At 42.9% G+C, this 19,126-nt stretch overlaps 3 protein-coding genes across 3 annotated transcripts; all 3 read left to right on the top strand.

Annotated features, from left to right (window-relative positions):
- The first annotated feature begins 4,927 nt into the window (after window positions 1-4,927).
- On the top strand, window positions 4,928-8,490 carry LOC311128670 (pseudouridylate synthase 1 homolog). Its single transcript, XM_084160866.1, has 6 exons — window positions 4,928-5,093; window positions 5,842-6,071; window positions 6,661-6,798; window positions 6,986-7,088; window positions 7,408-8,105; window positions 8,309-8,490. Exons 2-6 carry the CDS (start codon window positions 5,874-5,876, stop codon window positions 8,345-8,347), a joined length of 1,176 nt encoding a protein of 391 aa, XP_084016992.1. The 5' UTR covers window positions 4,928-5,093; window positions 5,842-5,873; the 3' UTR covers window positions 8,348-8,490.
- A 293-nt stretch (window positions 8,491-8,783) lies between these two features.
- LOC311127714 (nucleolar complex protein 4 homolog) lies at window positions 8,784-15,398 on the top strand. Its single transcript, XM_084159582.1, has 15 exons — window positions 8,784-8,963; window positions 9,149-9,272; window positions 10,257-10,363; window positions 11,228-11,335; window positions 11,650-11,799; window positions 12,019-12,121; window positions 13,077-13,111; window positions 13,217-13,267; window positions 13,368-13,479; window positions 13,732-13,792; window positions 14,014-14,124; window positions 14,251-14,414; window positions 14,592-14,674; window positions 14,780-14,893; window positions 15,138-15,398. Exons 1-15 carry the CDS (start codon window positions 8,811-8,813, stop codon window positions 15,255-15,257), a joined length of 1,596 nt encoding a protein of 531 aa, XP_084015708.1. The 5' UTR covers window positions 8,784-8,810; the 3' UTR covers window positions 15,258-15,398.
- Window positions 15,399-15,747: 349 nt separating this feature from the next.
- On the top strand, window positions 15,748-18,509 carry LOC311128237 (vacuolar protein sorting-associated protein 29-like). The gene is made up of 4 exons (XM_084160273.1): window positions 15,748-15,815; window positions 17,433-17,624; window positions 17,749-17,984; window positions 18,140-18,509. Exons 1-4 carry the CDS (start codon window positions 15,813-15,815, stop codon window positions 18,255-18,257), a joined length of 549 nt encoding a protein of 182 aa, XP_084016399.1. The 5' UTR covers window positions 15,748-15,812; the 3' UTR covers window positions 18,258-18,509.
- Window positions 18,510-19,126: the final 617 nt, after the last annotated feature.

Below are 19,126 nucleotides of genomic sequence, written 5' to 3'. Positions count from 1 at the left end.
AGCTACATCCCTGCCGGCCATTCCCTCCCCTACCCTGGACGACGCTGGGCCAATTGTGCGCCGCCCATGAGTCTCCCGGTCGCGGCCGGCTGCGACAGAGCCTGGATTCAAACCAGGATCTCTAGTGGCACAGTTAGCACTGCAAAGCAGTGCCTTAGACCACTGCGCCACTCAGGAGTGATGACAGCTTTGCACACTCTCTCAACCAGCTTCACCTGGAATGCTTTTCCAACAGTCTTGAAGGAGTTCCCACATATGCTGAGCACTTGTTGGCTGCTTTTCCTTCACTCTGCGGTCCAACTCATCCCAAACCATCTGCATTGGGTTGAGGTCGGGGGATCGTGGAGGCCAGGTCATCTGATGCAGCACTCCATCACTCTTGTTCTTGGTCAAATAGCCCTTACACAGCCTGGAGGTGTGTTGGGTCATTGTCCTGTTGAAAAACAAATGATTGTCCCACTAAGCCCAAACCAGATGGGATGTCGTATCGCTGCAGAATGCTGTGGTAGCCATGCTGGTTAAGTGTGCCTTGAATTCTAAATAAATCACAGACAGTGTCACCAGCAAAGCACCCCCACACCATCACACCTCCTCCATGCTTCACGGTGGGAACTACACATGCAGAGATCATCCATTCACCTACACTGCGTCTCACAAAGACACAGCGGTTGGAATCAAAAATCTCCAATTTGGACTCCAGACCAAAGGACAGATTTCCACCGGTCTAATGTCTATTGCTCGTGGTCTTGGCCCTAGCAAGTCTCTTCTTATTATTGGTGTCCTTTAGTAGGGGTTTCTTTACAGCAATTCGACCATGAAGGCCTGATTTCACGCAGTCTCCTCTGAACAGTTGATGTTGAGATGTGTCTGTTACTTGAACTCTGTGAAGCATTTATTTGGGCTGCAATTTCTGAGGCTGGTAACTCTAATGAACTTATCCTCTGCAGCAGAGGTAACTCTGGGTCTTCCTTTCCTGTGGCGGTCCTCATGAGAGCCAGTTTCATCATCGCGCTTGATGGTTTTTGCAACGGCACTTGAAGAAACTTTCAAAGTTCTTGAAATGTTCCGTATTGACTGACCTTCAGATCTTAAAGTAATGATGGACTGTCATTTCTCTTTGCTTACTTGAGCTGTTCTTGTCATAATAAGGACTTGGTCTTTTACCAAATAGGGTTATCTTCTGTATACCACCCCTACCTTGTCACAACACAACTGATTGGCTCAAACGTATTAAGAAGGAAAGAAATTCCACAAATTAACTTTTAACAAGGCACACCTGTTAATTGAAATGCATTCCAGGTGACTACCTCATGAAGCTGGTTGAGAGAATGCCAAGAGTGTGCAAAGCTGTCATCAAGGCAAAGGGTGGCTACTTTGAAGAATCTCAAATATAAAATATATTTTGAGTTGTTTAACCCTTTTTTTGGTTACTACATAATTCCATGTGTGTTATTTCATAGTTTTGATGTCTTCACTATTATTCTACAATGTAGAACATAGTCCAAATAAAGAAAAACCCTGAAATGAGTAGGTGTGTACAAACTTTTGACTGGTACTGTGCATTTGGAAAGTGTTCAGACTCCTTCACTTTTGCCACATTTTGTTACGTTACAGCCTTATTCTAACATGGATTAAATAGTTTTTCCCCCCCGCATCAATCTACACACAGTACCCCATAATGACAAAGCAAACACCGATTTTCAGGTTTTTACAAATGTATAAAAAATTTAAAACAGAAATATCACATTTACATAAGTATTCAAACCCTTTACTCAGTACTTTGTTAAAGCACCTTTGGCAGTGATTACAGCCTCGAGTCGTCTTGGGTATGACGCTAGAAGCTTGGCACATCTGTATTTGGGGAGTTTCTCCCATTCTTCTCTGCAGATCCTCTCAAGCTCTGTCAGGTTGGATGGGGAGCGTCACTGCACAGCTATTTTCAGGTCTCTCCAGAGATGTTCAATCGGGTTCAACTCCGAGCTCTGGCTGGGCCAGTCAAGGACGTTCAGAGACTTGTCCCGAAGCCACTCCTGTGTTGTCTTGGCTGTGTGCTTAGGGTCGTTGTCCTGTTAGAAGGTGAACCTTCGCACCAGTCTGAGGTCCTGAGCGCTCTGGAGCAGGTTTTCATCAAGAATCTCTCTGTTCTTTGCTCCGTTCATCTTTCTCTAGATCCTGACTAGTCTCCCTGTCTCTGCCACTGAAAAACATCTCCACAGCATGATGCTGCCACCACCATGCTTCACCATAGGGATGGTGCATGGTTTCCTCCAGACGTGACGCTTGGTATTCAGTCCAAAGAGTTCAATTTTTGTTTCATCAGACCAGAGAATCTTGTTTCTCATGGTCAGAGTCCTTTAGGTGACTTTTGGCAAACTCCAAGCGGGCTGTTATGTGCCTTTTACTGAGGAGTGGCTTCCGTTTGGCCACTCTACCAATAAGGCCTGATTGGTGGAGTGCTGCAGAGATGGTTGTCCTTCGGCAAGGTTCTCCCATCTCCACAGAGGAACTCTGGAGCTCTTTCAGAGTGACCATCGGGTTCTTGGTTACCTCCCTGACCAAGGCCCTTCTCCCCTGATTGCTCAGTTTGGCTGGGCGGCCAGCTCTAGGAAGAGTCTTGGTGGTTCCAAACTTCTTCCATTTAAGAATGATGGAGGCCACTGTGTTCTTGGGGACTTTCAATGCTGCAGACATGTTTTGGTATTCTTCCCCAGATCTGTGCCTCGACACAATTCTGTCTCGGAGCTCTACAGACAATTCCTTCGACCTCATGGCTTGGTATTAGCTTTGACATGCACTGTTAACTGTGGGACCTTATATAGACAGGTGTGTGCCTTTCCAAATCTTGTACAATCAATTGAATTTACCACAGCTGGACTCCAATCAAGTTGTAGAAACATCTCAAGGATGATCAATGGAAACAGGATGCACCTGAGCTCAATTTCGAGTCGCAAATCAAAGGATCTGAATACTTATGTAAATACGTTGTTTTTTTGTTTTTTTTACATTTGCAAAAAAAACAAAAAACCTGTTTTTGCTTTGTCATTATGGGGTATTGTGTGTAGAGTGATGAGGAAATTAATTAATTTAATCATTTCAGAATAAGGCTGTAACGTCACAAAATGTGAAGGGTTCTGAATACTTTCCGTAAACACTGTATATGCCCTCCAAAGAAAGGTTGCTGGCAGTGGCGTGTATTCATGGATGCCAAGGGAAGCCAGGCTTCCCAAAAAATTGGCCAAGAAAAAAATTCAGTAATATATTTTATCTTGTCTCTCTCTTTCATAATTTTCCTTCAGTTCGCAAGAGGTTGAATGTATCTCACAGGAGAAAGCATCCGAGCGGGCAAAACAGTGCCCCTCTGTCTCTGTACGTGTAGGCCATCTATCTGATGCTGTCTGGTCGAAACGAGTATGACATTGTTGCAGCCCGTAGCATTGAAGGCAACGGAAGCCAGTGAGCATTTGGTTTCCCTTGACAAAAAAAGTATAAACAATTAGCCAATCAGCCTTGAGCTAAACTGAGCGAGCTCAACTGTGAATGGTCCTGGCGCGCCAAAAAAAAGTGTCAAGGGAAGCCAGCTTGGATTTGGCGTCAGTCCTGTCAAATCCCATTGTGAGCATACGTCATTGAAAGAAAAACTTGAGTTGTTGCATCTCGTTGTGTTGTTGTCCTCCGGTGGCTAGCTAGCTAGCTAGCTAAAATTGGCCCTTTCCTAAATTAGCCATGGATGGAGATAGGGATTTGGACTCGTGGTTTTACTTAATTCTCTGTACTGGCCAATTATTATAATGGCGATTCTGATCCAACCATTAATTCATACATTGCTGTTCCCCTGGCCTGAGAGGATGGAAGATTATTATGTAGCTAGATTTAGAAGGCTAATGTTAACTAGCTAACGTTGCCCATGAATGGAAGTTAAGCTAGTGAGCAAGCATTTTAGTCAGGTAGCCTAGGACAACAAAAAATAAAAGCGTGTACTGTATGACAGAGTGATAGACCGTTTCGTCAACATGAAACAGAGGAGGATGGCACTGGCGTTTCTCTACAAGTAGGGTGAGTCAATGTGTTTTTCTACTTGCATGAACGTGCGCGCACACACACACACACACACACACACACACACACACACACAGAAATCAGAACCATGGACAGCCACATCATATTTAGCTAACGTTGATTGGACTAAATTGTTTTTGGTATCTTTTAGTTGTCACTGTATTAGACTAAGCAGAGGTGATTTGATGATGTTGAAGTTGAAATGGTGCTGGAATAGTGGAGGCAGCTCTCTGTGGTTCTAAGTCAATAGTTGTTTAGTGGTCCGCAAATGTCGGAAACATTAACTTGCTTGACCATGCTGTAGGTCATGTAACGGTCTGTTACTCTACATGCAATATGCTTTGTGGACTTCAATGGACAGAGGTTGCTATCTGTTTTTGTGATAAAACAAAGGTGTGGTTGAATTTATTCTGCCACTGTGTCTTCTTATTGTCTCAGCCTTTAGGCCTATATATCACAGTCGCAAGGCATATAAATTAACAGGTTATAGAGCAAACAACGATATTATCACAACACATAGGTTGTAATATGGCTTGAACTCATCATTACATCTGGTTGGCAAGCATGTGAATGGTTTGTGTCTGGAGTGTATGGTCGATGAAATGGTGGAGCATGTTATATTGTTGTTTGTTGAAGAGAGGGAAAGGCTGAAGTGTAGGGTCATTGATGTTGGATGGGGTTTGGATGGGGGAGGGTCTTTTAGAAGTTAGTAGGGCTCTTTTTTATTTTCTCAGAAGTACTGAGTTAGGCTTAGAGGATTTAGAAATGTGGAGCTAATGTTGTAAACTTTGATTGATAGGTGGCGGCATGCACCTTAAACGTTTGTTTGCGGCCTGCCATTATATCATAGAAGAAGAAGAAGGTCAAAGTTGATTTTGCCCATGCGTGTCGCTGTTGCTGCTTGCAGTGATAACTAGCCAGCTTGTAAATGGTTTCTTGCATTTTTGTTTCAGATTGTACAGATGTCGGAAGTGGATTAACTACCGAGGTTGTGCTATAAGCAACACGTGTATTTAACTATTTTTCGTGGATCACACGTGAGTCTCCTGCAAAGGATTTTTCCTGTTTATAGCCAGTTTTATTGCTGGTCATGGTAGCTAGTTAGCTGGCTTGCTAGCAAACCATAGGACATGTGTATTTGTTGTGTGATGAAGCTAGTTTGCCTAGCTGAATCGGTAAAGATAGGTAGCTGGCTCCTATTTAGATCTTCAGAACTTAAACATGATCATATGTCATTCAATGAAGAAATTATGAAAATGTGTCCACCAGTGTTGCGTATCAGAAGCAACGGTAAACCTAATTTAACGAAATTAGCTGACTACTTTGGAAGAAAGTCAAATTAAAAGACAGTAATCCATATTGTGGTAGTGTTCTAATATTAATCAACTTTCATGTAATGATGACTGTTGGCTCCTCCTCCAGGCAGGTACTCATGTAGATCTGAAATGATTGGAAATGTTACCTGTAGTGAATAACCATATTGTTTTTACCTATCTAGGCCTTTCATATTCTAGAGTACCTAGGGATAAGGGGCTAGGTATCGATTTCAGCCTTAAATCCATGGCTGAATTTCATTCCAGAAGGTTATTCCCTCTGGTCTGGTCTCCTTCACTCCCCTTCTCAGATATATATATATATTTTTTTAGAAATGAAGTGATTTATAAGGTGAAAGGAACAGGGTGGAAACTCGATGTAAGTGCTCAGCTACCCTTTCAGTAAATGAAAGGCAGCTCTTAACTCACTCGCAGAACTATCTCTTTAACTAGCTATCTGTGTTTTCATCAGGTTGGCATTACAAGTGTGCAGGGATCCGGTGGATGATGAGTGAAGAGTCAGCAAATATGCTGACCAAGCCACTGAAACGAGTGGAGGAGGGAAATGGAGAGTCGGGTGAGAATGGACACATCAGAAAGAAGCTGAAGTCTGTAGAACAGACTGGCGACGAGAGGAAACACCCCAAAAGAAAAGTGGTCCTGCTTTTGGCATATTCAGGCAAAGGTTACTACGGTATGCAGGTTGGTATTAATCATAATATTTTCATAAAGGGATGTCTTAATAAAAATAACTAGTCCTCCATTCAGGTGCAGCTTTCTAAATATACTGAACAAAAATATAAACTCAACATGTAAAGTGTTGGTTCCATGTTTCATGAGCTGAAATAAAAGATCCCAGACATTTTCCGTACAGACATAAAGCATTCTTCTCTCCAATTATGTGAACAAATTTGTTTACAACCCTATTAGTGAGCATTTCTCCTTTGCCAAGATAATCCATGCACCTGACATGTGTGGCATATCAAGAAGCTGATTAAACGCTTGATCATTACACAGGTGCACCTTGTGCTAGGGACAATAAAAGGCCACTGAAATGTGCAGTTTTGTCACACAACACAATGCCACAGTGGGTTAGCCTTTGCCCTCCCAGGCCCACCCTTGGCTGCGCCCCAGCCTAGTCATGTGAAATCCATAGATTAGGGCCTAATGAATTTATTTCAATTGACTGATTTCCTTAAATGAACTGTAACTCAATAAATTGTTGAAATTGTTGCATGTTGTGTTTGTTTTTGTTCAGTATACTTAATCTGCTGTGTTTTGTGTGTTTCAGAGAAATGCTGGATCCTCCCAGTTCAAAACCATTGAGGATGAGCTGGTCACAGCACTGATTAAGTCTGGGTGCATCCCAGACAACCATGGAGATGACATGAAAAAAATGTCGTTCCAAAGATGTGCGAGAACAGACAAGGTATGGGAGGCAAGGATGGAAAAGGCTTGGTTGCTGTCTGCACAAATACATCCCTTGAGCAAGTATTCTTACATATGTTTTATACCTGAAGTAATGAAATGCACAGGAAAAGACATGCACTTTGTGTGGCCTCACCCAAATTCATTATTGCCTTGCTTTGTGATCAGCTTCATTTGTTTTCTGTCAGGGTGTTTCTGCAGCAGGTCAAGTGGTCTCTCTAAAACTGTGGATGATTGAAGACGTAATGGAAAAGATCAACTCCAATCTTCCACCACAGATCAGAGTGCTGGGTGAGATCGCACTGCTTCCTGTCAAATGTGTTGGAGACAAGCCTAAAACCTTCACAAAGCAGCCCATGGTTCTTGTATGAAGACTAGGAAGTCTAGGTGGTCCCTTTTGGGAAGTCATTGATTCAACTTTAAGGTGTTGTGTGAAAATGTGTTGGACGTGTGCTGACAATGCAATTGTTATTTGTCCAATACTGTCTATTCTGCCTATTGGCTTGAACATATAATAAAAACAATTGATCTCAAAAAGAAAACTTTAAAGAAAAGAACGGTTTAGTTACCAATGTGGTTCTACATAGTTTGTGATCTTTTGTCCCTATAGGTCTGAAACGAGTGACTGGGGGCTTCAATTCTAAAAACAGCTGTGATGCCCGCACATACTCCTACATGCTCCCCACTGTGGCCTTCTCCCCAAAGGACTATGACACCAAGAATTCCGCTGCATTCCGCCTGGAGCCAGAGACACTGCAGAGAGTAAACCGGCTGTTTGGCAGCTACAAGGGCACCCATAACTTTCACAACTTCACCTCCCAGAAGGCTGCGCGGGACCCCAGCGCCCGCCGCTACATCACAGAGATGTCCTGTGGCGAGCCCTTTGTGCGCGGCGGCGCAGAGTTCGCCGAGATTACCGTGCGTGGCCAGAGCTTCATGATGCATCAGATCCGGAAGATGATTGGCCTGGTGATAGCTGTGGTGAAGGGCTATTCAGGGGACGAGGTGTTGAAGCGAAGCTGGGGCGAGGAGAAAGTGGATGTGCCTAAGGCCCCCGGGCTGGGCCTAGTGCTGGAGAAAGTGCACTTTGACAGGTACAACAAGCGTTTTGGTGGGGACGGCCTCCATGAGTGCCTGGAGTGGACTGAAGAGGAGCAGGCCATCTTGGCCTTCAAGGAGGAGCACATCTACCCCAGCATTGTGGAGACCGAGTGCCAGGAAGGGTCCATGGCTAACTGGATGGCCACACTGCCCATACACGACTTTGAGGCCACTGCAACAGGAGCTCAGGATAAGGATAGGGAGCAGGTGGGTGAATGCAACACAATTATATATTTGCCAGGTCAATTATCAGTGGTTCTTTGTTAAAGTCCTACAAAATGTTGAACATTATTAGATTAATCATCAACTATAAGCAGTTCACACCCAGACCTCATAAAACCTGCAGTCTTTTTGGGAGGTGCAATCCCCCTCTCTTTTTTTTTACTCATAAAACTATTTTCCATTTTCAGGATGATGAGGAGGGTAATAGATCAGATTCTGCACTTTGAAGTCTCCGGCAAGTGGAAAGAAACCCTTTGCTTTGCTGTATCTCAAGAATGAGCTTTTGTTTTGCTATGGAAATGCATTGTCAGTAATGCCACTGATTTACTCAACAATGAAAACATTTTAATAAACATTTAGTTATTTTAAACCATTGTGTGAATCCTTTCTAGTAATAATCTTTTAACACATTTTATTTGTGAGGATTTGTTAGTTGGACATGTTTCATGAAACAAACACAGCTTGAGAAGACATGCAGGTCTAAGACAGGATGCAATGATATGAATGATATTTTATAAAGCTTTCAATTTGTTTCTCAATGCCACATGTAAATTATGGAAGTACGGTTTGTTTACCGCACTGCTAGAATATTTGAGATATTTGGCCATGCCCAGCACGATATACACGCAGTCCGCAAGGGGGCGGAATTGGAACGTAAAGGACGTCTACACTAACCTCATCTGAAAGAAGATGGCGACTTCCAAGAGGTGCAACGTGAGTTCGGAAAACTTAACAGAAAATGTTGTGAAAACACCTAAAATAGACATCAGCGGTAAAGTAGATCTGATTATTCAGAGCAAAAAACATGCCAACGATGTGTTCGACGTTCTTGAGTATCTTCAGGTATGTAACTTAACAGAAACGTTCTAGTGTGTGTTCAATGTTAGCTTTGCCTATGGGTTTGGAAAGCTAGCTACTACAGTAGCTAGGTAGCCCCCCCAACATACATTTTGTCCCTCATAGTTATTTTGGTGATGGGACGATCCATATTAAATATCAATGCACATTCTCCCCACTTTCATCCTCAGTCAGAGAAGGAGAAGAACGTTATTTGTGCGATCAATGGATGTACTAAACTGTTCTGTACGTCGTTGGAGAGGGGAGACCTGTATGTTGGGCAACTGCCCAAAGAAGAGGTGTTGTTGATTGGTGGTGAGTTATCAGTTTTGCTCTGGAACAGAAAAAATGTATACTGAACAAAAGTATAAACGCAACATGCAACGATTTTACTGAGTTACAGTTCATATAAGGAAATCTGTCAATTTAAATAAATTCATTAGGCCCTAATCTATGGATTTCACATAACTGGGCAGGGGTACAGCCATGGGTGGGAGCCAGGCCCAGCCAATCAGAATGACTTTTTCCTCACAAAAAGGCTTTATTACAGACAGAAATACTCCTCAGTTTCATCAGCTGTCCGGGTGGCTGATTTCAGACTATCCCGCAGGTGAAGAAGCCGGATGTGGAGGTCCTGGGCTGGTGTGGTTACACGTGGTCTGTGGTTGTGAGGCCAGCTGGACGTACTGCCAAGTTCTCTAAAATGACGTTTGAGGCGGCTTATGGTAGAGAAATGAACATTCAATATTCTGGTAACAGCTATTGTGGACATTCCTGCAGTCAGCATGCCAATTGCACGGTCCCTCAACTTGAGACAGCTGTGGCATTGTGTTGTGACAAAACTGGACATTTCAGAGTGGCCTTTTATTGTCCCCAGCACAAGGTGCACCTGTGTAATGATCATGCTGTTTAATCAGCTTCTTGATATGCCACACCTGTCAGGGGGATGGATTATCTTGGCACAGGAGAAATACTCACTAACAGGGATGTAAACAAATTTGTGCACACAATTTCAGATGTTTTTTGTGTGTATGGAACATTTCGGGGATCTTTTATTTCCGCTCATGAAACATGGGACCACCACTTTACATGTTGCGTTTATATTTTTGTTAAGTATAGTTGTGGCATTTCCTCACCAAGTACAAGTACAGCATATGTAGTCTGATTGGGAAAAGTATTTAGTTCAGTGACATCTATAGAGTTAGACTTCGAAAATGAATGATGTACCTTTAGGCGTCTTGTCTCTATTTTGCTTGGGCCTCAGGCTATGCCGGTGACTGACTTTTTGTGTCCTGGCAGGTGATCGCAGTGCGAATGAGAAGTACTGCATGTTCATGCGCCACCGCTACAACGGCTGTTTGGAGCTGCTGCTGGAGCACATCAGCCATGAATCATACCAGATTAAGGCGAGTGGCTTTTCTGTCAACACCAAAAGTTCATTGTTAGAGCCAGGAGGGAAGACTCTAGCCTGGTCCCAGATCAGTTTGAACTCTTGCCTACTCCTTATCACTCCATTTCATAAGGAGTTTGCAAGAGAGCAGAAACACTGGCATCCAGGCTAGGAAAACTCTGGGCCCTAGTTAGTCCCAATTATGGCACATAGAAAAAAAACTAAATGTCCCTTGTCTGTCACGAATGTTGTATAAAATTATATTTGAACATACTCTGCCGATTGGCCGTCAGGTTTGTCCTTCAGTGGGTTGAAATCTGACACGAAATATCCACAGGAAAGTATTATTAAAAATACTTCAAAATGCGAGTCTCTGTGTGGCAATGAATAATTGTTTGCTTTTGACCTAAAGCACATGCACAAGACAAAAGTACATGCACTTGATGCATTCATATTAACCGATAATCTTGCAGGTGTTTACATGGTTTTGCACATGTGATAGACATTTCAACAGCAGTACCGGTACTCTAAAAAATCTGGTATGTAATACTTTCCAGTATATATTTTGTCAAATTTCAACCCACTGAAGGACCAACCACACAGACAACCGGTCGAGTAAGTTCAAATGTAATTTTATTTAACATTCTGGCTTGTAATGAAACTTTTTGAGGTGCTTTGTTTCAGACTGTATCCCAATAATTGGTATCACAGTCTGATTTATTAGGCAAGGTCTGAGTATAAAAGGTCAGCTGCTTCATAAGTTATGATTATTAGGGCCTGGTGTTTTTCTGGGGTCTGGTCACATGGTAAAGGAAAACCCTTGGCCCTAATCATTATGTTGAGTGTGTTTAGTCTGATGATGCTATTTATTCCCATGCAGGAGAGTGCCCTGTGTGCACTGATGAAGTTTGCCTCCATGGAAGGGAAGTTCCCTCTCCAGGATTTGGACTGGAGCGAACACTACAGCTTCCCAAGAGAACTCATCCAGGTAGGGATTTCACTTAAATACTGTACTACATGTTAGTTGCCTGCCGCAAATGTTACACCATTTAAACTGTCATAAAGGTGCATTGGCGCACCAAAGATGCATGTTTGAAACTGGACCCACCTGTATATATGCCATTTAGCAGACACTTTTATTCAAAGCGACTTAGTCATGTGTGCAGACACTGTTAGTATGGGTGGCCGCAGTGGGAATCGATCGCACAATCCTTGGCGTTGCAAGCACCATGCTCTACCATCTGAGCCACACCTGTTACATTGAGATTTTGTCTGTTTGTAACGATCCATTGCTCTGAACAGGCAGTGGTAGAGAGGCTGCTCTCTCAGAAGGAGGATATGGCGGTTCTTATCTCCAGATTTCAGGAGTACCTGGAGATGGAGGATGTGCGTTACTACGTCATGAGCTCTGTCCGCGAGAACGTGGGTAGGGTGATGGACAAATCCAAAGGGGTAAGCCCCACTAGGACTGGTGTCTGCGTTTGGAGGTTCTAAATGCAATGGTTTATTCTAGCTTGTTTAGGTGTCTGTTCTGTAGCAGTTATGTATTGTAAACATTATTTTCTCTTCAATCACTTCAGTTGACTTGTGCTCCACACTTAAGCTCATGTGTTGGGCTGTCATATCTGACTGATGTTGTTTGTTTAGAATGGTCTTGTCTTGTCACTTCAGGCAGTGATGCCCATTTACCAGAACAACGTGTTCACTCTGCTGTCCAATATCAACATGCCTAGCCAGGAGTCAGAACTCACCAACTACCTGGTCAAACAGGAAGGTCAGCCTGCTGTTTTGCTCTTATGCTATATATTAAAATGAAAACAATGCATTTTTAGTAACTTGTATGCAGCATGTTCTTAAATTCAATGGCCAAGGTGCATAAAGATGGCTGCCCCCATGTACTTACCACAAAAGCTTTGTTTGCTTAGTTCGCCGTATTGTACATTGCTCTCTGTTACAGTTTTTTTTTTTTTACGACATTAGCACAGTATACATGATCCAAATTCTAGCTCCAAGACGGCGGCAATTTGAAAAAACGAAAAAGTAAATTGTGCTGATTTACTGGCACATTGAGCCATGTCGCGCATCATAGTTCAAGAACTATGTGGGTAGTGCTAAAAACAATGACGTCATATCTTAATTCCTCCATCTTTATGTACCTTCGCCATTGTTATGCAAAAGTGCCATTAATTTATCAGAGTAGCTGAGTTGCCGTATTCTCTGGATGTTGTAGAAAAGACATGATACACAAACTTTGTCTGTAACAGTAGGCTATTACAAACATAAGCACGACAGACAGGCAGTCTTAGTAGCGATTTCATGTTCTTTTTTTCATTATCATTGCAAACATTGGCTAAGCAGAAGGGCACTACAAACATGAGCATGACAGACAAGCAGTCTAAGTAGCGATTTCATGTTATTTTTACATGCAGCTATCTAGGCAGCATATCAAACAGTCTAAATAGTGATTTTATGTTATTTTTTCATTGTCATTGCAAACATTGGTGAGGCAGACAGGCAGCCAAAGTATGAGTGTTTTTTGTTGAGTTAAGTGAGAAATGTGAAGGGAGGGTGAGCAGCAGCTACGTAGAAAAAACGTGTGCGTAAAATAACATACGCAGAACGCAATTAGGTTTTTTAGCTCTGGGGAAGAAGCTTCCAGGCTTCCTTCTGTTGCGCAGCCTCAGCCTTAACTTATTATGTGATTGATTGCCCCTTGGTTCATTTTACAGCTAAACATGAAGACTGGAAAGCAGCCAAACTAAAAGTAAGCAAAGCCTCCTATCAGCTAGAGAAAACATGCTTTTTGTGTCTCATGATTAGAAGTATTGCTATAAGTGTGAATGTAATGATCATCTCTCCTTCCTATCAGGAACACAAGCGTGCCTTTGAGCGGTTGTGGCTCGGGTTTCTGAAGTATAAGGTATAAGATCCACTTTAACATATAGACCACCTTTGAACTTGTCTTTGTTCCAGACTCTGCAAACCAGAATTTTCTATCTCATGTCTTTCGCCCCCTGTAGTTGCCCAGCAGCATGTACAAGAAGGTGCTAGTGATCCTCCATGACTCCATCCTGCCCCACATAAGCAATCCCACACTGATGATTGACTTCCTGACTGCAGCCTATGATGTTGGTGAGTTGAGTTTCCATAGTCTGTCATCTATAGAACAATCTGACTAGATGCCACACTGTACTGAAAGAGAAAAGTACTGCGACAAGAAATATCTTATTTGTGGTGTACTGTAACCAGGGCATGAGTGTGCTAGAACTTCTGCAATAAAGATCACAGCCATACTGATCACCCACAGTGGCATTCTGTGTAGAATTTTTTTGTACGACTTGGAAAGTTAATTCCTGGTATATTGTGTTTTCTGTGTCTGTACAGGAGGGGCAATCAGTCTGCTGGCTCTCAATGGCATGTTTGTGCTCATCCATCAGCACAACCTGTGAGTATTCCACACTCTTAGTGCACAAGGTACTGATCCAGGGAACATTGCCTTCCTCAGCTTCAGAAGGTTTAGGTTTTTGAATTGGATTCAAACTATTTCAACAGAAGTAGACTACCCATTATCATAGGATCAAAGAAACCCTGGTCCTAGCTATTGAATATGTAAAAGTTGGGAGTTACTTTCCCTCAACACTGTAGTGTGTGCCTGTGTGTCTGCAGAGATTATCCCGATTTCTACAAGAAGTTGTACAGCCTGCTGGAGCCCTCTGTTTTCCATGTGAAGTACAGAGCACGCTTCTTCCACTTAGCTAACCTCTTCCTCTCCTCCACGTAAGACCTCTCCTTCATGATCACTCCATTAACTATCGATGACTGGCATTTCATCCTCACATTTGCTGTAAATCAGTTAACAGTCAACACCTCTTTGTCCATTGTGTCTTGTCTTTCTCTCTCCAGTCACCTGCCAGTCTACTTGGTGGCAGCGTTTGCCAAGCGTCTGTCCCGCCTGGCCCTCACGGCGCCACCTGCTTCCCTGCTCATGGTACTGCCCTTCATCTGCAACCTGATCCGCCGCCACCCTGCCTGCCGAGTCCTCATTCACCGGCCTAGCGCAGCAGATGGTAGGTGTCCCCATTTCACCCCATACATTCACCTGTCTGGAGATGGGAATTAATTCATTTGATTATGATGATAATGTTGATGTGGTGGTTTGACATATAGGCAATGTCTCAAAGGGCTTTCCAATAGATAGCAGATTGTTTGACATTGCTTGTCATTTCCTGTGTGTGTTTGGACAGAAGCCTGTGTTGACCCCTACCTGATGGAGGAGGAGGACCCCTCCCAGTGCCACGCCCTGGAGAGCAGCCTGTGGGAGCTTCAGGTGTGTAGGGCCCTCCAGAGAAACACACATGATCCATAGAGATGAACACAGCCAAACTCACTCAGTGCTCTTTACTTTCCCCTCCTGCTCTCCTCCTGAGTGTAGACCCTGCAGAAGCATTACCACCCTGATGTGGCCAAGGCTGCCATGGCGATAAACAAGCCATTGTCACAGCAGGAGGATGACATCAGTGAGCTGCTGGAGCTATCCACCTATGAGGTGAGGTGACATCACCAAAGTCTGATTGTCCTTTCGTCTACTTTTTGGTCATCCTGTTGGTTCACAATCCCAAGTGTTTTTACTTTGTTGGTGAGGATATTAATTTCAATTGTAAGGTCTTATCATTTGTTAGCATGTTACTTTTGTCAGTGTATTGGTGTCTGTCACCGTAAATTGTGTGTGTGTATATGCATGACTTTTATCATGTTGTTGATGGAATGTGGCTCCATGTCTGTGCACACAGCTGATGGAGCGGGACCTGAAGCAGAAGCAGAGCAAGACTGTGCCGCTGGAGTTTGACCCTGCCACCCAGCTGCTGCAGGGCTCTGTGGGGGTGCTGGGCCTGAACTTCTCTCTAGAGTAGAGACAAACAGCCCCAGGACACTCATACACCTAACATCTCTGGACCTCACTCTCTCCCCCATATTCCCTTTTCATTTCACCTCCACATTTGTATCTTTCTGTTTGGGATTCATTGTACCTCAATAAACATTTCTAGAAAGCTATTGTGAGCTGTGTTTATAATGTAGGCTTATTGTCATAAGATTTACAATGTTTTGTAGATGTTGACTCATTGGTATGAATGTCTGCAATCTCTGTGAGACTTGGGGATACCATTTTTATAATTTTATCCAGAAGTTAAATAAGGTTTGACAGGGAGCGAGTAGCACTTGAAAGATACATTCACAACTCTATGCAACATGTTTATAATGCATTCGAATGGGGGCGTTGAGATAAAGTAAGGCAATGAAGTTCAGAAATGTCAGGAATCCACCTTGCTCACATTGGAGTGTGTCCTACATTGGAATCCGTAAGATTGCTCGGCATTCATTGGCTGATTGCATGACTCTGTCACTGCCTACGTCATTACGTTTTCGTGGGTAGCTGCTTCCTGAAGCCCAACACAGCAAAATAGACGATGGTAAGTGAAAAGAAAGTAAATATTAGATTTTTTTTGCCATATTGATTTTTCGTGAACATTGTTTGTATGTAGATGTATGGACTAATTGCCTTGTGACCGTAAAATCTACCTCTAGATCCCGGTATATAACGCTTGTAAAGCATGTTAGTCTGCTTGCTAGCTAGCCCGAGATGGATGAACGATGATCACATGACAAAAAGTGGTCTGAATAACCGAACGCAACTCAAATCAATCACCCTTTCCATCTGCATTGGGTTCTACTTTAAGTTTGTCATTATATGTGAATCTGTGTGATGAGATTGAGCTTGGTCGAGTAGCTAGCTAACTAACGTTAGTTAATTTCCTTCTCGCATGTCTTAGCTAGCTAGCAGGTGATTTCTTCATTTTCTCTGGTTGATGTTTAGCTACCACACCATGTCATTTCTCATGCTTACTCATCGCAGCAAGTTACGTCTTTAAATTCAGTAATTTTAGTTTTTGTATTTTAGTTTGTTTTGAACTTGATGGACCTTTGACATTTTGTGTCAGTGCACAAACCTAACGTTAGTGTTTGGTAGGGGCACTACTTCAATCACTCACACACTTTAGTTTTGATCTAACCTGCAACCCACTAACAATTAAGGCTATGTACTATTGTCACCTTACTAACACTTATTTGTTTGGAAGGTTTCATTACTTTATTCATCCACTTTTAATTTCTAATTTAAGTTTTCACTTTTGTCCCACCTGGTTTTATTTTTTTCCTTTACAATCTTTGATCTTGCTTCATGTCAATCTCTCCACGCACATCCTGCTTCCCACTCTCGTCTCCCACCACTCCCTTCCCACCCTCCCCTGTCTCCAATCAACTTCTGCGTTGTATTCAGGCTGGTCACCGGGTAAGTGCCCGCTCTCTGTGTTGGACCCTGTCCTCTACCTGTTCTACCTCTTCTGGAGGCTTGTTTTGCAGACTAATGGGGGGATGCCTGTCATAGTAACACTCCACACCTCGCTAAACTCTGAGGGTTACGCTTTATAATGATGTCCTGGTAACATACATTTTAATTTACTGCTTTCATCCACACTAACACACAAATAATGTTGTTATGTATTCAGGTGAGGTTATTGAGCAATCTGTTTGTGGTGAGTTTGTTACCTCTAAATGTATCACTGTGATTTTGGATACACTGACCCCTTGTGCTGGATGGTTGGTGATGTAGTATGACCTTTCTGATGTCTGAGTGTGGTGTGGAAAAATAAATACACCTTTCTTGTTTGTCTGAAACAAGGCTTATTTGATTAGTCGCGGTTCAGACAAACTGATCTATCCGTGGGGATAGCCTAATTCTTCGGAATGGGACCAGAAGCTTTAGTCCTTGACCAAATTGGCGAAACACAATCTTCTTCTTGTTCTAGTAGGTATTGATATACCCTACTCGAGAACATATAATTATCTTCCAACACAAGGACCAAAGTTGTGGTATTTTTAAGATGAACTGAAATTCAATACAACTGAGCTGAAATGGTATCGAAATGGCACCTTCCTAATGGACAGCCTACATTTTGTAAGTATGACTGAGCTCCCTCCTGTAACTGTTGCCAACATATCTCATCTTTCCATCCACTGTTTGATGCCAGTTGGTCCTGGTGTTAGGTGACCTGCACATCCCCCACCGATGCAACTCCCTACCAGCCAAGTTTAAGAAGCTGCTGGTGCCAGGCAAGATCCAGCACATCCTCTGTACAGGAAACCTCTGCACCAAGGAGAGCTATGACTACCTAAAGACACTGGCTGGGGACGTACACATCGTCAGGGGAGACTTTGATGAGGTTTTTATATCCGCTTCTCTTCTGCTTTATTACGTGATCCATTATCTCAAAATGTATGTGTCATCTTTTAATAGGTTAGAAAAGTGGATGAACTGTAGTGTTTTCTGCCTTCTCTGCACTACAGAACCTAAACTACCCGGAGCAGAAGGTGGTGACAGTGGGTCAGTTTAAGATCGGCCTGATCCATGGGCACCAGGTGATCCCCTGGGGGGACATGGCAAGCCTGGCCCTGCTGCAGAGGCAGCTCGACGTCGACATCCTCATCTCTGGACACACGCACAAGTTCGAAGCCTTCGAAAACGAGAACAAGTTCTACATCAACCCCGGCTCGGCAACTGGAGCCTACAACATACTGGAAAGGTAATGGCGGAATTTCTACAGATTAAGCCGTTCACATTATATTTATTGGGTCATTTAGCAGGTGTTCTTACAGTGACTTGGTAAGTTGCTAACTGCTAGCATTACACTGGTGTGTAAACATAAGCATTCCTCTCCTTTGTTTGGTTTCTCCTCAGCAACATCATCCCGTCCTTTGTATTGATGGACATCCAAGCATCCACAGTGGTGACGTACGTCTACCAGCTCATCGGAGATGACGTCAAAGTAGAAAGGATTGAGTACAAGAAATCCTAAAGCCAGGGCTGTAAAGGGAGGGAGGGGTGAGGCAAGGGGTGCTGTCATTCACTGTATCGTTTCATTCCTTTCTACTTGCAGCTCCAACTACATAACCACAATGCTAATGCTCTATCATAACTGTTTGCTAACTTAACTCTAGAAAGAAATGTGGCTTGTGTTCGACCCACCATGTGGTGTCTGTAAAAAAAAAATGCAATTATCACATGAGTTTGCATAATGTCATTAAAATAATTATTTGGTGGCACTTTTTATTTTACGTATTGTCATGTAAAATGTCCTGTAAGTACGCGTAGCTCCACGTCCTTTATCGTCCTGTAGTGAGCCTTCTCTCACTCATTTTCCCCACAATAAGAATCCCATTTCACTCTCAGCCACTTGTTCATACAGTTGAAGTCGGAAGTTTACATACACTTAGGTTGGAGTCATTAAAACTCGTTTTTCAACCACTCCACAAATTTCTTGTTAACAAACTATAGTTTTGGCAAGTCGGTTAGGACATCTACTTTGTGCATGACACAAGTAATTTTTCCAACAATTGCTAACAGACTGATTATTTAACTTATAATTCACTGTATCACAATTACAGTGGGGCAGAAGTTTACATACACTATGTTGACTGTGCCTTTAAACAGCTTGGGAAATTCCAGAAAATGATGTAATGGCTTTAGAAGCTTCTGGTAGGCTAATTGACATCATTTGAGTCAATTGGAGGTGTACCTGTGGATGTATTTCAAGGCCTACCTTCAAACTCAGTGCCTCTTTGCTTGACATCATGGGAAAATGAAAAGAAATCAGCCAAGACCTCAGAATTTTTTTTGTAGACCTCCACAAGTCTGGTTCATCCTTGGGAGCAATTTCCAAACGCC

Source organism: Coregonus lavaretus (assembly GCF_964263955.1).
Source record: "Coregonus lavaretus genome assembly, chromosome: 4".
NCBI classification, from domain to species: domain Eukaryota; kingdom Metazoa; phylum Chordata; class Actinopteri; order Salmoniformes; family Salmonidae; genus Coregonus; species Coregonus lavaretus.
This window is presented reverse-complemented; position numbering and strand designations above follow the sequence as displayed.